The 23766-nt window shown below is 39.7% G+C and overlaps 2 protein-coding genes across 2 annotated transcripts; both read left to right on the top strand.

Moving 5' to 3' along the window:
- Positions 1-225: 225 nt before the first annotated feature.
- Positions 226-12523, top strand: LOC143426374 (uncharacterized). Its single transcript, XM_076899813.1, has 8 exons — positions 226-621; positions 3526-3806; positions 5387-5790; positions 5966-6043; positions 6272-9217; positions 9797-9880; positions 10871-11818; positions 12131-12523. The coding sequence occupies exons 1-8, from the start codon at positions 489-491 to the stop codon at positions 12342-12344; spliced, it is 5088 nt and encodes a 1695-aa protein (XP_076755928.1). The 5' UTR covers positions 226-488; the 3' UTR covers positions 12345-12523.
- Positions 12524-14304: 1781 nt separating this feature from the next.
- LOC143426273 (succinate dehydrogenase [ubiquinone] flavoprotein subunit 2, mitochondrial) lies at positions 14305-20550 on the top strand. The gene is made up of 12 exons (XM_076899615.1): positions 14305-14433; positions 14524-14605; positions 14840-15067; positions 15389-15675; positions 16215-16353; positions 16462-16630; positions 16992-17187; positions 17272-17469; positions 18524-18718; positions 19155-19298; positions 19379-19489; positions 20397-20550. The coding sequence occupies exons 3-12, from the start codon at positions 14965-14967 to the stop codon at positions 20481-20483; spliced, it is 1629 nt and encodes a 542-aa protein (XP_076755730.1). The 5' UTR covers positions 14305-14433; positions 14524-14605; positions 14840-14964; the 3' UTR covers positions 20484-20550.
- Positions 20551-23766: the final 3216 nt, after the last annotated feature.

The raw sequence follows: 23766 nt of genomic DNA, 5'->3' as shown, positions 1-23766 counted from the left end.
AAATTATGAAGAAATCGTGCTCCTTTCAATGTGTGATTACAAATATAAAAAAAGGAGATCCATATTTCACTAAAACTACCATTAATTCTAGTAGACTCTAATAGACTTGTATTATTTTCATGAAAAAAAAACAGCTCATTACCAATGAATGCAATCATTTTAAAAGGTGCAGTTCTCCATTAACTTCCACTTTCACAAAGTGGCCCTCGAGCCAAAGCAATTGCCCACCCCCTGGCTTGTACTATTTCATCAGCTGACTTTCTAAGGGTTAAGAAATTAACTTGAAATAATTCTCTTTGCCACGCGCGAGTAGTCTCGCTCCCATCGCTATTTAAAAGGAAGTAGCGAGCGCTCCTGATGCTCTCGCGGTGACACCTAAAATAAACTCCATTTACAAGACGCGAACGAGACCGCGTACGCGTCTCGTATATACAAGAACAGCCTCGTGTCGATGGAGAGGCTCAGTCGGTGTGTTTCCATTCACTTCGATGTTGTGCTGCGTTTCGAGAAGAGTACTCGCAGGGGTGGAGCAAGGGCTCCCCTATGATTACTGCTCGTCGAAAGAGCGACCTGACGACGCGGATAAAGCGAGACAAATCGAGACACCACTCCCTGAAGCAGGTAAAATTTGTGCACGATCATTGGATCCTCGTTCGAAATTTTTTTAATCACTTCCATGTCTATTTATCTGTAATTTCATCTGGTCTAACCGTTGTATGATCCCTGACTAATCGGTATCATCTTTCGTTAACGTTAAATTATGTGTTCATTGACTAAATTATGTGCATGATTTCTTCGTTAATGCTTCCAACGATGAAAACTCCTAGAACTGCTGTATCATAGGATGATGTAGGAAATAGACACTTCGCTACTTTGGTTGGAATTTTTAAATACCAAAGTACAATTTGAAGAATAAGAAAACGATTGCTATCTACGTTTTAATAATTTCACTTTCACTTATTTTGGATTGTGTTAAAATTATTATTGCTTTTTTATACTTGTGTAAGTTTCTGTTCTTGTTTCTAATTCACAAAAAAAAAGGAATAGCTCATGTGTCTCCAATTCACAATTTCCTTCATACTTTATTGCATACAATGTTAATAGTTATTGAATATTCCTGGAAGTTGCGTTATAAATAACTCGGAATATATTAGGTCTCGCCGGTTGCCGATGAAAGAGAATTCTAGCGTGCTAACTGCTGTTTTATAGATGACAATATTACCATTTTCATCAGCGTTAACTGTGTAGTGCGTTTCCTCGACTTTAACTTAAACGGTTGAAAGGCAATAAATAGTTCTGCTAAAAAAAACTTGTTTTACATGTAAATTGTTCTCTTGTATTTCAGCCATTAATGGAAACGGATATATGATGCCTTTAAACATTTCTTATAACAGAACCATTAAAATTTCATTTAGTAATAATTCTATTATCTTCAATTAAGTATCTCTTAGTTTAACATAATCGTGAGATCATTTAAGAGTCAGAATTCTCATTACAACCTTTGAACTTGCAGCATTACTATAGTATAACACTTCAGTCATTTGACTATTTAATTTGAATACGTAAATTAACGTAAAAATGCTAGCTGGCAGTAATACTTGCGATCATTTTATAAATTCAGCGGAATTATTTACCCAAAAACTTAGCGAAGGTATATTAAAGTCAAACGAATGAAATGATCGATGCTCTCATCAAATTTAAAATCGCAATAGTATTCCCATCAATTCGAAACCTTAACATTCTACCCCGATCTGCAATCTTTGTTTACAATGTTTGTAACGAAAGGATGCCGCTTAAAAACCAAATATGTAAATACCCGAGCAGTTTTAAACGGCGACGTGATCGAAACTGTCCTTAGCTCCGTGCAAAACTCGCGATACTCATAAATCTTCCTCACCCACCCCCTCGTTGTTGGACTCGCGGCGCGTACAAAGCGAGGACCGTAGGAGGCCGCATAAGGAGAACGAAAGCCTGTCGGTCGCCTAGCGATCGGTAAATAACGCGTCGGCAGGATTACGAATCGGCCGTGAAGGTGACTCTTCGTAGAGGCGTTAACTACAACGTGCGTGCCGTTGTCGAGGACGGAAGGAGTCGCCGCGACGCGGCGCACGAGAACGCGACGCGCTCTGTGTTGCGCCGCGACGAACCGTCGAACGCGTAACGCTCGAACGGTACATACCTTGTTACGCCAAAAAAGGAAGCTTGCTTCGTCCGTGGGCGAGCTGTTCTCGCGGGGGCGAGCGCTTCGTCCTCATCCACCTTCTCGCGATCGTCATCGTTCAACGGAGAAACCAAGCAGGTGGCCGAGGCTCGCGACCGTTCCAAACGAGCACACGATATCCGTTCGACTGCTGTTTCTGTTTCGATACATTGACGCCTCGTAAAACGCGCGCTTCCGTTCCTCACCTTGGTGGTATCTCCGTGCCACTGGAAACCGTGGGACGCGACCAATTTGCAACTGGATTGGTGCGTATGGAATGTCATTCTTTTAATAGGTTCGTTCTTTGATCTGTTTTTATCGGTCGCAGTGAAACAGAAGGAATTTGAAAGTAATTTATGTGTACTGTACGCAGATAGAATTTGCAACAGGATAGTAGAAGCTGGTTATCAATTGTTATGAGTAAGGATACATATATATGTGTGTACATGTATAAGATTTTTTAAGTTGAGATTGAAGATTATGGAAATGTTGGGACAGTTGAAGTGAAATTCGAAGATGGTGACTTTTGATTAGGAAATTAACTGAAGGGTAAAATTGGAGAGTAACATGGATAACAATAAAGATATTATTGAGAAAAATAACGTTTCGAGTAGCAGCCAACTATTGTACAACTCTTTGTTACTTGGCTCCAGTGAGAAAGTAAGGGAAACTGTGTAAATGCTTTTCGCGTTCGAGTCAAAGATTAGAATACGAAATATTTTTATTTTCGTGTATATCTAAATTCTGTAATACTAATGCTAATGACCTTCATAAATATGAATTGAACAAATTAATCATGTTTGATTATGCGAAATATACGATGTTTTAAAACTACTACACGCGTGATTAAAAAGTATTGTTCGCGACGGCTGCAGTTCATACGCATCAATCTAATAGCTTCAAGAATCGCGCGAGTCTAATTGATTAATCTCCGGCACAGTGAAGATAACTAACTGAATTGGAACTAAATAAAAGTCGTGATACAGTGTCGATCAAATTGCCTCGATTAACGCTACATAGCTTGCAGAACTGTAACGAGTCCGTGGAGCTTAAATAGCTCGCCTTGATTCAATTTAACCGATCGCCGCTGTAATTAATTATCTCTCGACGCGTTCAAGCGAGCGACTTCCACGCGCCGCAGACTGAGTCCGGAAACCATGGATTCCACACGTTGACGACGGCATGTCGGCGTCGTCGGTTCGCCGATTCGTGTCGACGCGTTTCGATCCCTGACTCATTCTGCTCCGTACAACGGACGCATTTTGCGCGGCTTGTCGAACAGGAGGATTGTCAGCGGCGGACTAATTCTCGGTAAATGGACACAGATGCGCCGCCCGTCCTTCTGCCGTGCGCAATCTGCGCACGGACGTTTATGCCGCAGTCGCTCGAGAAGCACTCGAAAATCTGCGAGAGGTCCGCGAACAAAAAGAGGAAGCCCTTCGACTCGGCCAAGCAGAGGATCCAGGGCACGGAGTTGGCAGAGTTTCTGCCAAGACAGGAGAAGAAGCGACACTCCTCCGGCGACAGGTCCTCCAAACCGAAGTCCACCTGGAAGCAGACTCACGATGACTTCCTGCAGGCCATCCGCGCGGCTCGCAACGAAATCGTAAGTGTTCCACCTCTTTGGTGTACTACCTTGGTACAGCGAAGATAGCTTATTATCAAGTTTTTTTTCTAGCTAATGGAAGGAATACATGGTGAGAGATATTTCATTTTATTTGTTGTATTTATTTTAGCGATGGATTGCGGTGGATGTTCGCTCGTTCTATGTACATAGCTCGAATAAATACTGTGAGTCATTTGTCGTGTATGGAATTGGTAAACAAGATCGACGGTTGTATGGTATCGAGATATAAAGTATTGCAAGTGGCATTTTTTGTTCGTGATAGTATAGTTAGAAAAATGAACTTTTATGTTATCTATCGTAGATATATCTGTGTTGATTCGCGCATGTATGGAAAATCAAATATTTCATCTTCCATTGAATAATACCTATATTTTTTAATTAAAAAAATAGCAATATTTATGTAATTCATACGTTCGTTGTATCAAATCTAAAACAGTTTCATCGCTAAATGCTTTTCAAGCTAACACCAACTGATAACACCAAAATGAATACTTAAGTGTACGTTTAATGTTTATAACGTAGACTTTATAACAGCGAAGAGTTAGTATATGTTTACAATGTACAAATGACTAATCAACCGAGATTATAATCCGTTGTTATTACAGTTAACAAGGTAAGTAGATAACACGTGAACGGGGGTGATTGTGAAACACGAGATTGCAAAGTTGTTAGGTGAGAATTGCAGCTAGAACGTAGATTAACCCAGATGCATCGCGTATGATGCAAATGCATTCGCGCGCGTGAGATGAATTCCTTCTACCACACACCCTCACAAAGTTTTTACATGTCGCCCTTATTGTATTCTTTTAAATGTCAACTTTGTTAAATGCTAAGAAAGTATATCGTATTGGCGTTATTCCAATAAAAGTAGGTAACTTTAACAAATTGTATCGTGAAAATATTTCAACTACTTCGCAATAACAGATGGTTAGTCATCGTGTCCTTTTAAGTCTGCCTGGAGATTGCAGCACATCGTCGACGTTTCCTCAAGTAAACTCTTCGAATTAACTTGAAGATATCACAAATAATGTAACTCAATTCCTTTCAAGTCCCGCAAACAAAACTTCGACTAGAATATAACAAATGTTTAATTCCGAAAAGCTTGTTGAAACCTCCTGCGAAAAAAGCCGAAAATGTATCGGAATTGCTGATTAGCAAGCGTGCAAAATAAATACCAAATAAAAAGCAATCCTCCATCTACTCTCTTCTACATGAGTAGCTATAATTTTAAATTATTACCCCGCACAAACAAAGCTACTTCAACTCTTGCACCCTTTGGTAAAATTCAGACTTTTCACATAATACTATTAAATCTCCACTTCCAAAATACTCAATACTACGATTTATCCTAGAGAAGAAAAACTGGTGAAAGTAACAGGGGTAGAAAGCGTCTTCAAACTGCTGAAAGCTACGCGAACAGTTTCATATGTATCTCGACGAAATTCTGGCAATCTCGAGAGCAGGAAAGAAGAAAACAACCTTGAACGACCTACGTTCGTGCAGTGTTTGCAATCGTAAAGTGAAATGCAATTTGTTACAAAGTTGTAACTCCTTTTTAGGTGGACAACACGATGCAGAAGCAGGGTGGCACAACGGTGACGCCAAACGCGCCGACGCGCGCTAACGAGCAAGGACTATGTCCCACCTGCAATCGACATTTTGGCGTCAAGGCCTACGACAGACATGTGGCCTGGTGCAAAGAAAGGATTACACGTGTGCCGGCCAGCCCCGCGACCAACATCGCCAAGGAACGGCTCGAAGCACGGATGAAGTATCGGGCGCCAGCGGTGAAGAGTCGTCGACAGGTGACCCGCGAGAAGTATGCACCGGGGTCAGCGATCACCTTGAGTTCCGGCAACAAGACGTCGCCCACGCTGACCCAAGCTAAAACGAAGGAGTGCGCCTCGGCTCCGAGCTGCAACAAGAGCAATGACAGTCCTGTCAAACAGAAATCAACTGTCACGTGAGTTGCACGCCTCTTAAGAGAGTTAGAAACTTGTCAATCTGCTAAAACAGTAATCTGTTGCCGTTGATGTTCGCACTCGATTTGTTGTAAATTAGTATTAGATAAGAAACACAAAGTCTTTTAGTGTTACTTGTAAGTATAGCTAAAGTAACTAACTATATTTCTATTACAGCAGACGATCTGGTCAAACGAAAGAGCCCGCCAATCCCGTAGTCCCGATGAAGTCACGAGCGATAGATCGTGTTAACAGGTGAGTCTTCTTCTCTGCTTACGCACCGCCATCGACGCGTTTCCCGGGGAATATGTGGAGCATAGTTTACGTACATATTAGTAGCGTGCATGAGGAGAAGGAAAGGGGACAAGGTTGTTGCCAATTAGATACGACTTAAACGACGTCGTGCTTAAGTAATTTACAAAAGCCTGATGACCTTCTCCTGATGTCAGGTACGCATCCTTGATCCTGTTTCCTCATCCTCAGGCCACCGGAAGACGAGGCCGGACCGACTACCTTTCGACCTGCGCCCCCTGTTAAAAGACCCTCCTATCTCCCTGTCCCGCCTTTAAAACCTAAGAGAGAGAGCCTCGAAGATTGCAACGGCATTCCCTCGCCGAAATCCTGCAAGAAACAGCCGAGATGGATGCAAGAAAAAATCAAACGAAACGATGCTGGAGCGCAGAGAATGAAACAGGACGGGAAACATCAACCGACGCACTCCGCTAGGTCGCTGAAAGCGAATATCGTGTCAGCCAGAAGTCAAGGCAATCCGAGAGTTAATGATGTTTCGATTAACGATGAAATTGCAGGCGTTACCGTGAAACCTTGCAATATATACAAGGAGAATCAGTTGACCACGTGGAAGCTGATCAGTCAGGGGAAAGATTGCGGAAGTAATAAAGAAAATGCGAGAACTCAAGATATATCTGTGGATACTAAGTTCCTCGATCTGAAAGAACGTATCGAGGATTTATCCGTGTACGAGAAACGGTTGGAGAATATCGAGCTTGCGTTCGGTGGAATTGCTAACGAGGGGGCAAGCAAATTGAGCTCCAGAAGCGGAAGCGTAAATTGGTCGAATGCCTCATCCACGTTGAATCGAACGTATTCGTTCAGAGATTCTGTAATGAGTAATATTGCAGAGAACGTGCATACTGGAAGAGATAAGAAATGGAAGCCAGTAAGGCACAGTCCTCGCGTGGAATTCTGTTTAGGAGACCCGGACAAGATGCCTTATCGTAATTTTTCCTCCGTTAACTCTGGCTTTTCTCGCGAAATGAACACGGAAAACGGTTCTAAATATTCTCGCAGAAATTTAAAAGAATCGAGTGTTAAATCAGAGTGTTTTAAAGACTCCCTGATAAGGGATGAAAGTACGGGAACTGAGATTCAATGTGACGAAGAAGATATTGGTTTCGAAGCCAGGAGCATAAAATTATCTTCTGAAGGTTTAAAATCGTCACGTGACAGAATTTTGGATAAGAAGCGATTAAAATCCGCAATGTATGTAGATGAATCGAATTCTTGCGATAATTTCGAAGCTATGCATCTACAGGTTCCGCAAAATAACAATATGACTACTCAGATATTGAATACCAGTACAGCCGTGATAAAAAATACAAATTCATTGGATTGTGAAATTGCACAAATTGCAAGCACAAATGAATACATTAACATTGTAAACGAAGATATCCAGGGAAACTTGAAGGATTTATCACCAATTTCCTCCGAACAGTTTGCATATCTTGATGAATTTGATCGTTTTTGTGAAACGATTGCACTCGAAGAAAAAAATGACGAACCAAACGCATGTGAAGAAGTAAATCAATTGACATCGCATTCTAAACAATCAAGTTGTGAAGGAAAGAATAAAGTAACATACGTTAAAGATCTCAGAAAGGAGGATGACGAATTTAATAATATTGATGTGGAAACTGCTGTTCTGCCCCTACAAAATGGACTAGAATATCCAAAAACTGACACAATGGACAACGATTCTGCGTTTTATAACACTGAAACAAATTGGATTGAAATGGAATCTGATCCTTCCTTTACGGAATGTATGCTACAACCAACTAGATCGAGCACGCCGTTTATAAACTCAGAGGAATGTTCGAACTTTAACTACGACGATTATGAAAATTCGAATAAAGAATTATCTGGAAATTCTGAATGGAAAATCGAAGTGGACGTAGAAGCAGGGTCAGAGGTGTTGTACCGCGTTGAGAGCAGAGACTCAAATTGTTTAAGTTCGAGACATGCGTCTGATACAAAAATCGCTAAACCGAGAGCGACCGACACGGGAAACGATATCGTACAATTCCGAAATTGTTCTGGTGGCAGACAGAATGAATTTAATAAAATTTCACTAAGTTTTTCAACAGTTTCATCACCAGGAATGAGAAAAGAGAAGAAAAATTTCTCAAAGCCCGCATCTCCAGCGCAACAAGAGGCAGAAGTAAAATTTCCAAAAACAGACAAAAAAGAAATTGCTAGTCAGATAAATATTTGTAACTGTTCATTGGAGATCTCGCCTTACTTCAAGTGTGAAAAGGGAGTTGGCGAAGGTTGCGTTAATACCATCGAAAATTCTTGTTACACCGAAGCACAAACGCGTAGCAGTTTCGCGAACGAGAATTTCCAAAAAGGTGAGACCATACAAGATCCTTTGGAAATTCGAAGTGGAATAAATCTTAATGAGACTGACTTTAATTACAATCCAAATGGATCCTCGACGCGGCAGTTCGATACGAATGAACGCAATCCTGAGACACAAGCGGACGTTGCGCAGGAAGAAGTCCAAGAAATTTATAAAAATAACGCAGCCAAAGATTTCGACTGTGACAGCGACAATAGCATCGAGCATCACGTACAGGATACTACAGACAATATCGAACCATCCTCTACAAAAAAAGATCGAATTAAACAGAATTTACGTTCGATAGTTCTGTCTGAATCTTGCGTAAGATTGAGTCAACGAGTTCGCGTGGACGACACGTTGATGAGTCGGTCCATGAAGTCGCGACGCAGAGAAACGCTCGAGATAGAGAATGGAATTCGAAGGAAAACGATATTGAACGAAAGTAGCGATAGCTTGGCGTCTTCCATGGATGCGTTTGATCTTGCGGATGTCGAGCAAGTCGAGTCCGTTGAACTAGAAACGATCGAGGAAATTGGTACCAGGAACAGAAGCATTAAATTCCGAATATTGCCGGAAATTAAAGGAACTACCGTGGTTGTGAAGGAAGATTACGACGGGAAAGAGAGAGTCAATGCTCAGACGTATTGGGAGAAGGCCTCGAAAGCCACAAGAAATCGATTGATCAACCTTGATCCACCGTATCAGGGGGCGAGCAGGTTTCTTAAGAGACATCCGAAAGTTCGTGTCCTCCCACCTGTTCCCAGTAGTTCTTCCTTGATAAATTGCAGGTAGGATTAGGCTTGTTTATGAGATAAATTTTTCCAACACAATGCTATTAATCAGTTTCGTTTCTTCCGCGTTAATTTAATTTACTTTATACGTTAATATTAATTGGGTAAAAAAAGTTTCGTGTACTGTTTTATTCATACACATGGTAGGTACTTATAAATAGTTATTTAAATTTTATTATCGCGGTTTCACCGTGCTAATTTAACTGTAACGTTTACGACGAGTCGCAATATGTGATCGTTACTTTAGAATTGCATTCAGCGTGTGATGATAGTAAATTACTGTAATAACTAAATTTTTCAGAAAAATTACGAGTTTAATTTTAAAAGAAGAAACACAGTGATCAATTACATCTAAAATCAGATGTATTTAATATCTTCTATATTACATACATATTGTTATAGATAAGTCAGACAAAGTTTTATTATTTTTGCGCGCTGAATATCTTATATCTTTCCAATAATAATACCGTTGCATACACCCTCTACCATTGCGCTATTTCTAAGCCAATCGATCACAAAATGAGAATACCAATTTCGGACTGACTTGGCTTTCCTAACGCACGTGCAATATTATAGGAACTTAGAACTGCCATTACGTCCCCATTGGAGCAATTACGTGCGCAGAAGGCCGGATTTTAATCTCGTACTTAGCGGTAGAACGTAAGACTTCCGATTTCTCCCAGAATTATCATCGAGTCATCGCATCCCGTTTTTCTCATTGAACGTTCGACTTTATTGATACACAACTCACGGAGGACTCGTTCTCTTTTTATTTGAATCATCTATTCGAATGTCAGAGCTTGAAATCGATTCTGATTACGACATCATTGGCCATTCGTACCCGCAAATTTAATATTGGCACGTTCTTTGGTTTATTCTACGTCGCATGCTACGCGATATTGTCCATCAGTTTTGCAAATATTCACTTTAGAAACCGGTTAAAGAACACGCTCCGTGTGTTTGCCCGAGACTGAGAGGCTTCTCCGGTGTTTTGTGTACACAGCACTGTCTTGCCGCATCTTATCGATCTTATTGTTCATCGATCGGTTCCTAAAATAGAGAATGTGACAAGTTTAGCATATACTCAAGATCGATCGAGGCACAAAGAATAAGCGACAAGTATCTTTTTTGCCGAATTTCTGTTCACGGCTAGGATTTTTTCGCCATCTTCCATCACAGCACGATCGAATGTTTAATTATGCACCGCACGTCTCTGTACAAAAGACGTTTCTTTTTGTAATTTTCTACACGATACATGCTTTTTTTTATTAGCGGAATTAACAGAATCCTATACATTAATTCTGTAGGATATACATTTATAAGATAAATGAATCATAAAGGGGTAGTATAATTAAGAATGCCTTATGAGGTGTTTTATTCAATGTCATTTCTGAATTACATATGGATTCAAATTACTTTTGCATTTGAGGGACAATTGAAAACTGCGCCCCTTTTTAACTATATATCTCACACCTTGTTTCTTGGAAAATATCCACAACAGATAATATTCGATATGTACGTAAACACATCCGTGTACATCGACGAAAAAATAATTCTTAGCCATTCGTCGTCGAGCAAAAAAAGATTCCCAAAAGAAACGTCTTCACGGCACAAACGGCGACTACATTGAACTCTCGTTGATCATTTCAGCGGCAAGGATTACGATCCTTTCCTGCTGGCGGAGCAGCAGATGAACGACCTGCTCTCGGACACGAGCGAGCAGTCCGTAACGGATAGCCCGCCGAACGTGCAAAACCGCGACTCCTCCTTCCCTTTGTCCCATTCCTCCGCGTTCGTCAAATATCCCCGCGACTCGTCCCTCTCGACGCCAGAGAAGCGAGCGTCCCTGATCGTCCCGCCATCAGAATTCGACGAGCTCACGTCAGACTTCTCGAGCGACTCGACGGAAACCAACTCGTTGTCCCGCGAACTGTTCCTCAGGGATCTCAAACAAAGCAACGACTACAGAGAGTCGACCTCGAAGTCGACTCTGGCAAGGAAATCGCCGGTCAGAGAGTTGGGCAGACGAGTGATCATCGATAAATCGAGGGCATTGGGCGGTGAACCGTACGACGACGCGCGTCGTGGCAGCAGAAGCTTCGTTGGCAGCACCGAGAGAGCTCGCAGGATCCTCGACAAAGTCTCGCCGAAACCTGGCCGACCTTCTGTCAATCGTTCCGGGTCCATTCGCGCCTCTTCCGCGCCAAAAACAACGCCGGATAGAAAGAACGGTTCTAACGAGAAACGATCGTCCCGGAACGAAAACGATACGAGATCGTCAGGCGATCGTTTCGATAATAGGAATAACAATTACGCGAACCTCTCGGGTAGCAATTTGAGCCTCAGTTCTATAGTGTCCTCGGATGTGGACATCAAACGATCGAACTCTGTATTCGACGAGCTGATGACCTCGTTCGAGGACGAGAACGAACCGTTCCCTTCCTTGAAGTCGCTCCTGAAAAACGACTCCTTGTCCGTATCTAGCCCCATCCGCGGCAGGCAACGGAACGGCCGGATCAGCGACGACGAGCTGTCCTCACCCGAGAGCTACAAGAAGCAGGACCACGGTAAAATGAGCGCAGACTCCGCCTACAGCAGGTTAATACTCGTCCCTCTGATGTTAACATTGCGTACGGTGTTTTTGTAGCAAAGAAATGAATGTGATGGATATTTGGAGAAATGCGTATCTCTTTAAAGAAAGTTACTGGAAAATGTTGAAGAAGGGTCGTAGAAATTCAATGTTCCAAATTGATAAAGAGTTTCTTTGAGAAAATATAAATTGGATATACATGTTGGGTGAACCAGACGCGACTTGCTCTTATATCGATCACGCTTGTTTCTTGATTTGCCTCGATTTGCACCGTGCAATCTCTCGCATGCCTAAAGCCCCGTTCAATTTCTTCCTCCTAGTTTAAATCGCAAATATTCGCACCACGGACGCAGCACCAACGACGTGGCCGCGCGCTTCGACGAAGAGCCGTCGCGGAACAATCGTCGGAACGTCGACGGAAACACCGCGGGTGGGAAATGTAAGATGTCCAAATATTGCCACGAATGCGGCTCGAAGTTCCCGGAAACCGCCAAGTTCTGCTGCGAATGCGGCATCAGGAGGCTCGCGCTCTGAAACTTCCGGTTGCTCGACCATCGTGGACGACTTCGACACGCAAATGAGTAACTTTATGGAAATTGTTACAACAATGGATCGTTGAAGATGGAAGCCGGATGACAAGCGGCAAACCACGTCGTATTATGGATTTTGCGGATGAGAAACGATGCGAGTGTATACAGTACAGTTTTCCTTAACTAATTTGTCCTAAGTTACCAATATTATTTTCCTCGACATCTTAAGTTAAAGGGTGTGTCGGTTCCGAGACTATGAAAACGGTTTAATTTGCTTAGTCGTATCGAAGAAAATTAGAAAATCTATATTTCTTTCGTACGTGTAAGAATGTTAGGACAATTAAGCTTAAGGAGAGCAGGATTATTATAAGGTTCTCGATAGCCTAGCGATGAGATATCAGCACGATGGAATTGAATGAAAATTATTATTTTCGATATTCGTGGAAGATTAGGAAAGAAGATTTTATTCTTACAGTTTAGAGTTAATGCTGTATATCACTGTACTCTAGTCACTGATTTTGATGGTCGTGAAATTTAAATGGAGGAGCTTAAATTCGCAGTATTACAAACCATACGAGAGGAACGTCAGTTGTGAAATATAGAAACGAATGAATAATTGCAGAATTATCGAATGATTATCATATCTCTATCGAGTAAAGTTGCTTTAGGGGATTTTAATTAGTACTATAACTAGAGCAGAAGTTCTTAGGCGTCTTAAAAATCAGTTGGTTTAGATTCTGTGTCTCGAAATGGCCAGATTTGTTTAACTATTCGTTCGCGTATATGTGCACATAATTATTCAAATTATTTCCTGTTACCTTAGATGCGAATAAGTAAAATAACACGTACGTAACAGATGTTCTTCAAGGTCCTTCCTAACAATACAAAGGTAACATATCTCTTCAATAAAAATCTTTCAACGGACTCTAATCATAGTTAACTTCCGTTTTTATTTTCACGATAGAAATGTTATTATTGGAATAATTATGAGCAATTATACGTAAACTGTACATTATTTCGAGGAAAAGGGTCGAATTTAACGAGAACGATGATCTTTTAACAGTGTTCTCAGTTACTTTGTTCATTCGTTGGTGCATACCTGTCTCTTATTCAACTTTGAGCCTGTAAACAAGCAACGCATTCAAAACCGTTTACCTTTTTTTTTTCTTTTCTACCAAACTTTTATGTATACGCGTAAGCACAACCAAAAGAAAATTGATCACACATTTACTCGAGCCATGCATTTTTACGCGCGCGTGTGTGTCTGTATGTGCGTGTGTAGCGAAGCAATGTGTAGCGTAAGTTTAGGAGTACTTATTAGAGATAGGTGAACCGCTGGTACAATGTTTGCGTTCAAATAACAAGGACTAATCGTTATTAAAAATTAAGTAATTACAGGTGTATAAACGCGAGATGCACGATCAACGCTTTAAATAATTGTAACAACAGATATAGCTTTAAAAGGACAAAAATGCTACAAATCTGCCGAAATAATCTATCTCAATATCTTTGTAAAAGTATTCTCACTCTATCCAAAGGAGTACCAAAAATCAAATTTTAATAAACGAACAAATCCGCTATCGAAGGAACCCAAATCGAACAATAATTGTACTCCACCATAATAATAATAACAATAATAAAAAACGAATTGTCTATGTTTTGAATTGTATTTTTACAAGTGCAATAAAGTTATGCTTGTACAAAATGTATAATAACTACTGCGCGTACGTATACGGCTCCGCGATTCTCGCGATCTGAAAACAGCCGTGCTCTCTTCTTTGCTTCTTTTACCAAATGACGAGCAAACGAATAGCTTGTGCGCGTTCAACGATTGTACACTTCATGCCTCTCAGAAGCTTCAAAAAACGATGTTACGAGCTGTGAATCGATTGTCGCAACTTTTTGTAAGGAATGCACAGATTACTAGGAAATCGTTTTTTGGCTGGTCACGTTTCTCGTGTGACTCGCGTTTCTTCTTCCAGCGATCCGTTTCGCAACCTCGACGAGGGTTAAGCAAGAAGAACAGCCGATGTTTCCACGTGAACGTCAGTCCAGGCGAAAAAGCCAAATGCGGCACAGAGAGCAGCAACAACGTAAAGAATTTACTACTAGTGTTTCTTAACACGCGACTTTTTTAAACTTATTGCAGTCGTCGTTTTAACGTCTCGGAATGTTGCTTACAGAATTATCCTCTAATAGATCATTGTTACGATGTGGTGATCGTGGGCGCTGGAGGTGCAGGTTTGAGGGCAGCTTTTGGTTTAGGTAATTTTATTACGAATCGAATTCACACTTCATTATTAAAGTCAAGCCGTTAGCTTCGTTGATTATTTATTCGTGCGCGACTTACAAAAGGTATAACAAAAATTACAGATCTTACTTGTATCTTAGTTTTTGATTCAGGACTTTGCAGATCTTTAATTTTCTTTGTCGTTTTTTAGTTGCAATTTTATGACACGAATATCATTTACTAATAATTATTATATTTGTCTCAAATAGGAAGTAAAGGATATCGAGTTGCAGTGGTTAGCAAATTATTTCCAACAAGATCTCATACTGTAGCCGCTCAAGGTGGCATAAATGCTGCCATCGACACTGACAAGGAAGACAATTGGCTTTATCATATGTACGACACCGTCAAAGGATCCGACTGGCTTGGAGATCAAGACGCTATACACTTTTTAACGAGAGAGGCAGCGCGAGCCGTTTACGAGCTTGAAAACTACGGTAATTATTAAATATTACGCACAACTAACGTAACAGTGCAGTTAAGTTCCAAAGATTATTGCAGTTAAACAAAATATAAAATTTTATTCCACTTAAAGCACCAGCTGCACATTAAAACCTTCCTTTGCGACTATTATCACTAACGACAGAGTGCATACTTTAAATTTAAAAACGCTGCAAATAAAATATAGTTTATACAGAACTCAAGATCAATCTACGTAGACTATGTTCTGCAGAGTTTGAAAGATTGCTATGTTAGAAATGAAGAAGAATTTTGTAAAACAAGAATCATAGCTGTAATGCAACATTTCCGGGTTTCAGGTTGTCCTTTCAGCCGCACGGACGACGGAAAGATCTACCAGCGTGCATTCGGCGGGCAATCGTTGAAGTTTGGAAAAGGCGGTCAAGCTCGCAGAACTTGCGCGGTCGCAGATAGAACCGGTCATGCGATACTGCATACTTTATACGGGCAGAGTCTACGTTACGAGGTTCATTATTACGTGGAATACTTTGCCCTTGATCTTCTTATGGTCGGGCGGTGCTGCAAGGGCATCCTGGCATGGGAACTAGAAACCGGACTTCTGCATCGCTTCAGGGCTCACCATACGGTAAACGTTGAACCCTGACCGCACGGATAAAGTATACACGCTACGCGATAACAGCGAAAAAGAATCGAGCAAATTGCATAACAGTTGATCGACCGATTTTGCATGGGATAAATGCACATGTCGATTGTACTTCTACTTGACGTCACGTTTCAAATTATCGTTCGGGTGATGTTAAGGAAATTTACTACCAAAACCTCTCCCATTTATAGATCCACCAATAAATTTCTTAAAGCTATTATCGCATATGTTCTTACCACTCGTGGATTAGCCAAAGATATGCCAGAATTCTTTTCGCTGTTATCTCGGAGTCTAAATACGCGCTGGCTTTGAAATATTTTTTTAATCGATACACCAGCCGGGAAGACAGAGAAATATGTAGACAAATCGTAAGGTACAATAAGTCGTCAATCGATGATAAGTCTTTCTCTTAGTCCGAAGATACTTAAAAATAAACAAAACATAAACTATATTTTTAATAAAAATTATCTATATAATGTTAGATATAGAAAATGATCAATAAAATGCCGCAATTTTCCCAGATTTTAGCTACAGGAGGAGCAGGAAGATGCTATCTGTCGTGTACCGCGGCACATGCGTGCACCGGAGATGGCATGGCGATGGCCTCCAGGGCTGGATTACCTCTTGAGGACATGGAGTTCATCCAGTTCCATCCAACCGGTATTAACTCGACAAAACAAAAAACGAAAGAAAAAAAAAACAAAAAAAAAACCGAACTGGTCGGGCACGAATGCTTTCCACGTTTTAACTGGTCGATTTTCCTGCCAGGGATGTACGGCAGCGGTATTTTGATAACAGAGGGTAGCCGCGGAGAAGGCGGGAGACTGTTAAATTCCCAGGGAGAATTCTTCATGGAGCGATATGCGCCAAACGCGAAGGATCTTGCGTCCCGCGACATTGTTTCCAGAGCGATAACCTTGGAAATACTTGAAGGAAGGTGAAGCACTTCTATATGAACTCTCGTCGACGTTTAATAATCTCATGACCGTAAATTAAACCCCAGTAGTAGTACCCACGGTCGTGCATCGCATTTTCTTCGAAGAGTTCTGCATAATAAAAGAATAACTTCTCGTTAACGGTATTTGATGTGCAAATGAAAAATTCTTACGTAAAATCTACTCGAAATCTTACTTGTTTCAAATATGCAGAATCTATTCTTATATGTACGTAACGTGAAACTTGTTTTTTTTCTATCAATCTCTGTATGAAATATGGAATAGTCCGTATGTAGGAATCTATGTATGAAAAAAAATCAGAAACTGAGAATACATTTATCCTCGCATTTGTAATCTATCCAGAGGCGTAGGTCCCAAAAAAGATCACGTATACCTGCAACTCCATCACCTACCAGTGGAGACGTTACGTACGCGTTTACCAGGGATTTCTCATTTGGCTTGGGTGTTCACTGGTGTGGACGTGAAAAAGGACCCGATACCGATCATTCCCACGGTCCACTACAACATGGGCGGCGTACCAACCAACTGGAAGGCTCAGGTGTGTTAGAAAAACAGCGCACATTAAAGTTAACCGTGCACAACGCGTGAATCGCACGACCGTTAATTCTCGTCTGTCTGCAAGGTTCTGACGCGAGAGAACGAGGAGGACAAGATGATCGAAGGACTATGGGCGGCGGGCGAGACCGCATGCGTGTCCGTTCACGGCGCTAACCGGCTAGGCGCCAACAGCCTTCTGGAGCTGATCGTTTTCGGCAAGGCGATCGCCGACCAGATCGACTGTATGACCAGGCCTGGTGAACGTCACGAGGATTTATCATCAGTAAGAGCGTAATTTACGGTATCGTCGCTTGGACGAATGCAGGGATGCGATTTATGAGATACTCGCTGAGAATATGTAAAAGCCATGAAAAGCCTTGGTTATGCTCTTCTTAGAAATGCAAGTTTGGTATGAATACAGATTTATTCCTACGACCACTACACGGTCGAAGGTATTTTCCTTGAAAGTAGGAGGAGAAAGAATTTACTGTTTTCCTCATTCACTCTCATTTTATCTTACGTATTGGCTACATTTCTTTGAGACCACTTGTTCTAAAAAAAGGAAACATAAAATAGTACCAGTTACGCTCTCGATATCGCGTTGGTGCAAATAAAACTGACCGCACTTTCTCGTCTCTCCTCTGTGGAGGCCTTAGAATATCCAACACCGGTAGTATTCTCTTGTACATGCTAATTGTGCAAAACATCGAGGAAAATATTTAGCTTTCATTAGTTCTTATTACAGAAATTGACGCCAGCAAAATTGAGGTCAAATAAAATTAATATATTTACACGTCTACATGAAAACATTAAAGGGAAACAAATTTAACAAAAGTTCAAGTTCACTCTTCTTACTCGAACAATTCGAATACTAACAATTTATTCCAACATTAAAATTCATGTCATTTAAACTTCCAATTAGGCAACCAACTATATCCTATTGATCTACTCATTAACTGTTATCTTCCTTTAGAAGTAGATTAATAATGACCAAAACATACTAGTAATTGCTTTCTACCCAGCATCATAATTTTCTTCGTTATTCAATTACAGTTATGATCAAATAAAGTTCTCTTTTTTCATCTCCAATTTGCAGTTATGCCATTGCTATTCTGGAACGGCTTAGCTAATTTCCATTTCTAGTCGTTCCATTCATTCTTCTTGGAATACTCGAGCAACGCGCAGCGTAGATGCGACGCAATTTCATTCAACGTAGATACTTGAAGCGAACTGCTCGTTCAAGTTCAACCCCATTGAACGTTAAACACATTCTATTATTAATACCCTATTATTAGTTCCCACGATAAGTGTATACGACTAATTGCGTTTGTCCCCAGACCGTTGGCGAGGAGTCTATTTGCCGTTTCGATGCGACTCGTTACGCAAAAGGTTGTATTCCCGTTGCGGAGCTGCGTGAAGAGATGCAGCAAACAATGCACAGATATTGCTCAGTGTTCAGGACTTGCCACATATTGCAACGAGGATGTCGCGACATGACTCGTCTATTTAGCTGCGACTTGCCGGATATCTGTGTAGGTGAATTGAATCGAAACACTCCGTTTACGTAAGATCGTGCTGTAACGAGCTCGGGCCTTCCGGCTACCAATTTTTCTTTGCACTGCGATTATATAATCGCGACTGACGCACGATGTATGAGCTACCCAAGTTAATGAGACGCGTTGACACGTTTGTATGATAATGTGTTTTCAATGTAACATCGTCGAATAGCTATCTATATACAATACTTAGTCGCAATATCCTAGCTGATCATTCTTTGCTACTGAGTATACTTAGAATATCTGATATGTTTTGTACGAGTTCGTTAACATGTGGTATCTCGACTTTGGGCAGTCAAAAGCTTTTCGTTCGAGCAATTAAATTGTGAAATTTATTAAAGGAGAATTAAAACAAGTTGCAGAATTATCATTTAGAGATATTAAATTTTGTGACACGTTGAAATTGTTACAGGTTCAGGACCAGTCCCTAATCTGGAACACGGAACTGGTAGAAGCCATAGAGTTGCAAAACATGATGCTGAATTGCATGCACACGGTGTACGCAGCAGAAAACAGAAAAGAGTCCCGAGGATCCCATGCTCGGGATGATTACAAGGTATTCGCCTTTTCCTTGGCCGTTCTCCGGCCGTGCGATTGGTATTTGCGGAGGCATCGAATGGATAATAATGTTTGCAGGAACGAATCGACGAATACGATTACTCGAAACCGATTGAAGGTCAAACGAAACGGCCATACATCGAACACTGGCGCAAACACACACTCACATGGGCTCGACCAGATGGTTCGGTGAGTTATCGAAATTGCCCATTGTCTTTTATCGTTTAATCAACAGAACGGTACGACGGTTCGCGTTTCAACCGTGTATAGAATGATACAAAATACTCTTTAAAAAATATATTCTTCTTTTTAATGTTGTCAATTTTCTAATGTTTAAGTAACGATTTTATGAATTTTGATTATGAATATGATAATTAAAGGCAACTGAGTGTTAAATTGTTAACATTTAATTGTCCATTGTTTTCTCTTCGTTTCCTAAGTGTTTAAACCGTTTCAAGGATAACTGTGTTGCGAATTTTTTTTAGCCTGACAAGGATGCCGTGGCGAGAACAGTTTGAGAACTGCTGTGATAAGAGCAATTCACATAATATTATTGTTTTATCGTAATTTCTCTATGTACAATGGAAATTTTCTTACGTCTACTTTGTGATACCGCATAGTATGCTTTGAAAGCAACGTAAAGAATTTACTCATGGCAATGAATATTTATACCATGATACTTAGACAAATGTTGCCCCTGGCAAAAACTATCAGCAGAAGTAATACTAAATTACAAACGACGTAGAACTAATGGTATAATAAAATGGTAAAACAGTAAAACGCTTTTAGGAGATATCTGTGCATTAAACAAATACTCTATCGCATAATATTTAAATGATTTTTAGTTGAAATAGCAGACTTTTCTTTACTTCTCTCTTTAAATGCACTTTTAACGACAATTACATGTGAAAATAATTTTCGCACTTCATTTAAAATAGAAAAATACTCGAACTAAATTAATTTCAGTTCGATTCCAACATGTTCTTATTTCTTCTCGCTTATCAACGGTTACATTTTTCCGTTAGGTTACATAATAACGCAACCGCGTGTCTTTTTATCAGCCAGAACATGAAAGGAATCCACGTTGTTTTTGCAGATCAGCATTTCTTATCGCCCCGTCATTGATACAACACTGGATGAAGAAGAAGCCCAACACGTTCCCCCCTCGGTTCGAGCCTATTGATACGTCCCATGTTAGATCCTAACAGATTTTTCTTCTGCTTAACTTCCATCCCTTCCCTTGCATCTCCTTTTTTGTCTCTTTATTCCTTTCTTTTTTTTATTTAAAATTTCTCGACGTCCAATGTTCTTCTTCTTATCGAGACGTTCTGATATCGAAGAAACGATTTACTAATCTTATTAGAATGGTAAACGCGACGACTGCGAATATTTCGTAATTTCGAACGAGCCGCGCGTGTCTCGGTGGCATATCGTGTCCAAACGCCAGACGTTCGCTACGACTAATTAATTCCGACCGAAGGTACAATCTATCTTGTTTGCATAAACCTCATCGATAAAATGCATCGTCGGTATCACGTTTTTACGAGCGAGAATTACCTTTCTACGCGTTTCAAGACATCGTAATCGTGATTACAAATTATCGCTCGATCGTTTCCGACGAAGGAAATTGTCACGTTGTGAATGTTACATGATGCGGTGTTCGTAAAAATGAACCAATATTAACCGATTAGGACGACGAACTGCGTTACGTAATACATCTGATCTGTTACACAGTACAGAGGACGACTCGTTTGAAATAATTATTAGATAGCTTTCATCTTGGAAGATGGATGTTGCTTGCGATAAGAGATTCCGGTTTGGTAATTTTTCCGTAAAATTATTCTGTAAATAATGTAAACGACTTCTTTTTTTCATGCTATTAAGAGGTAAAAATTTACAGCTGGTGACAGTGTATTGATTTATGTTGACAATATGCTTCGTGACGTGTTAAAGATCGAAGTCGAAAATTTTGAATATTTTAATATGAGATATCGAGTAACGTAATAACTAATCTTGTTTTGTAAAAGCGACTAAACGTTGCATTTTAGAGGAATTGAATACCACATAAATGACGTTCAAATTAATAATGGAAGCCGTGTTTATCTTATATAAAATATTTGAATAATTTTGTCAAATATTTTAATAATTGCTTCATACGATATTTCCTTTAGAGATATCTTTTATATCGATCTAGATTCAAGTTTATATAACTTGTAAGACGAGAAAATAATAGGAAAATATAATAAATATCAAATATTTCAGACTTAGAAAATTGCATGTAAATATCTAAAATTTAGTTATTTCTTCGTACATAAATTGCAAATAATTTATTCGGTAAAAACTTGATCAACAATTATACAAACGACCAACGGCAAAAAATATAAGTACAATGATAATAATAACAAAAATAAATAAACCTTTTTATCTGTACCGGTTTGTGTAATTAAAAACATAAAATACTTTTACTATCTACCTATATTAAATATACATAAATTAGTAATTGTAAATATAATAGTTTGAAAAAATTATTATTTTAAAGTAAACAGTGACAGAAGAATGTATTTGGCTTGTAATATTGCATAAGTTCAATAAACGGGAAAATGCACCGATAATATCAAGAACATCTCAGAGGTGTTTGAATAAATTATTAACGTAAGTCAGTATCAGAAACGTCGAGATAACAACTTGAAAGCAAATAGAATTTCGAGATAAGAACCACAATCTCAAGATGAACTCGTACTGAGAGAGTAGCTTGATAAAGGCGTAGTTTTACAACTTATGCGACAACAACAGTCGAATACATGTAAAAATAAAGGAAAAATATATTACCGATTATTCGTAGTCAAATAATTGTTGATTTTCTTTTTCATATAAAACTTGGAATGTTATATATCCAGGGATGAAGCAATACTAAGATTTCGAAAAGGACAGAAGGAAGAGATCATACAGTGTACTTTGAATATTATACCTATATACCTATGCAGTTGCACCTTAAATACATGCGTAAGTACAAATAAACCTGTTTCATAAACAACTTCCACAGTTACCAATACTTGGCTCGCTATTGTGTTAGTAGCATCTGGTTTATCAGCCTGTTTATGCGACGCACCGCCATACGGTGCAATGAAGCCCCGCGTAACGCCGTACGGAGGCCTAAGGCGCCTGCTTTCACATCACACTGCCCCTTGTATACTTCTAGGATACTTGTCCTTCTAGGTAACTTTATTCTCTTTTATGGATTACTTGTTATCCAATTAGTGTTTAACGTGTTTAAATTATATCCTCAGCTTTGCTGCGTCCTTTACTTGCATTTTCATGCAGAGGTATTACAACGTAACTTTAATACCAAAACACGTGATTAATTCTTTGGCTGCTATTGAAATGTGAACAATTCCACATATTCCAAGCCTTAAACGAGAGAGACTCATAAAAAGTAGTCCTCGTTAGAATGATATTACTTCTCAATTCAAATATTGACGGTCGGTTTCTCGAAAATTCGCAAATTGTTAAAGACGATGTTATTTTTCCAGAAAATGGCGGAATAAGAACATCTTCTATTATGTCATATTCTCGTGATGTAAACTCCGAAGGAATGAGAATTTCTTCTTCGAAACTTCAATTTCTAGAATTTGAATTTCCCGCGCTTTTTTTGGATACCTCCTATTACATTATATTCTCCTGATATAAAATTCCGAAATTGGTGATTTAGAGATCGAACTTCTCAAGAATTTTACGATATTCCACTATATTCTTATTTATTATGTATAAGTGATATAACGAAAAATATTAGGTAAAAGAGTATTTAACATAAATAATGCAAAATGATACATAATAAATACTACAATACACTATTCCCTTCCCTCTACTTCCTTTTTCCTTTCCATCAGTCTTTAAATGTATATTTCTTAAATTAATGCAGTGTGATGAATTCGAGACATTCCTTAGATCTCATTGATATATTAAGATCTTGTCTTACGGTCTTCCCTTCTATCATTCATTGCATTAAATATATTATACAAGTAAAGTTTACTGCAGGTATTACAGAGCTGTTTTGGATGAGTTTGGTCGATATACCTACGTATCTTATCTGTGCAAAGGTGTTTCCAAATCTGCTTATATTTGTATCAAGCGCGTCCGTGCTCTATGGTAACGGGTTACGGTGGACGCTGGTGGGGACAGCGTTTGACTCTCGGGAATCAACTTTTCCCACCACTACTGATGTAAACGGTTTACGTATACATGTACGTACGCATGTAAAGAGAGAGACGAGCCTACGAGGAATCAACCAATAAGGAGGCGAAACACGCGTCGTGCCGCCAACCCCACAGCATGACAAATCTTTACCACTTTTTCTTTTCGGCGGTATCACAAAAAAATAAAGCTCCACTAAGTATGAATACCGTTACAAGCGTGCTAACAATCTTATAAAGTATGCGAGTTTTTTTTTTCTGGCACTTGTAACTCCC

Source organism: Xylocopa sonorina, chromosome 8, assembly GCF_050948175.1.
Source record: "Xylocopa sonorina isolate GNS202 chromosome 8, iyXylSono1_principal, whole genome shotgun sequence".
Classification (NCBI taxonomy): Eukaryota; Metazoa; Arthropoda; class Insecta; order Hymenoptera; family Apidae; genus Xylocopa; species Xylocopa sonorina.
Note: the sequence above shows the minus strand (reverse complement) of the source record. Positions and strands in the feature narration are given on the sequence as shown.